Genomic DNA, 360 nt, shown 5'->3' with positions numbered 1-360 from the left:
CTCGCTCTGAGCCGGCTCATGGTGTGGGATGGACTCTGGCCTCGCTGGCGCTGCCATCGTGGCCTGGGCACCCTCCGATCCACACCGGCGTCCCTGCCGCGGTCGGAGGGCGATGCTGAGCCTGACAGCCAGAGCAGCCCAAAGCCGTCATGAGCTCCACGTCCTCCCGGACCTGCTGAGCGAGAAGGGCTGGCACAGAGGGGTGTGTGACAAACGGTGGCTTCCCTTGTCCCCCAGGGTCCCCTGGTGTTTTTGGAGCAGGCCCTGATCCAGTACGCCCTGCAGAGCCTCCGCGCCAGGGGCTACACTACCGTCTACACCCCCTTCTTCATTCGCAAGGAGGCGCTCCCGCGGTGGGAC

General features: G+C 66.7%; 1 protein-coding gene across 1 annotated transcript in view; it reads left to right on the top strand.

Annotated features, from left to right (window-relative positions):
- Nucleotides 1–353, top strand: part of SARS (seryl-tRNA synthetase) — a gene marked incomplete at both ends in the record, with an annotated part of 2213 nt that extends 1860 nt beyond the window's left edge. The window contains one exon of the mRNA XM_009698351.1: nucleotides 238–353. Coding sequence (XP_009696653.1) covers nucleotides 238–353 — 116 coding nt within the window. The remainder of the gene's footprint in view (nucleotides 1–237) is intronic.
- Nucleotides 354–360: the final 7 nt, after the last annotated feature.

Source organism: Cariama cristata, unplaced genomic scaffold (assembly GCF_000690535.1).
Source record: "Cariama cristata isolate BGI_N322 unplaced genomic scaffold, ASM69053v1 scaffold28374, whole genome shotgun sequence".
NCBI classification, from domain to species: Eukaryota; Metazoa; Chordata; class Aves; order Cariamiformes; family Cariamidae; genus Cariama; species Cariama cristata.
Note: the sequence above shows the minus strand (reverse complement) of the source record. Positions and strands in the feature narration are given on the sequence as shown.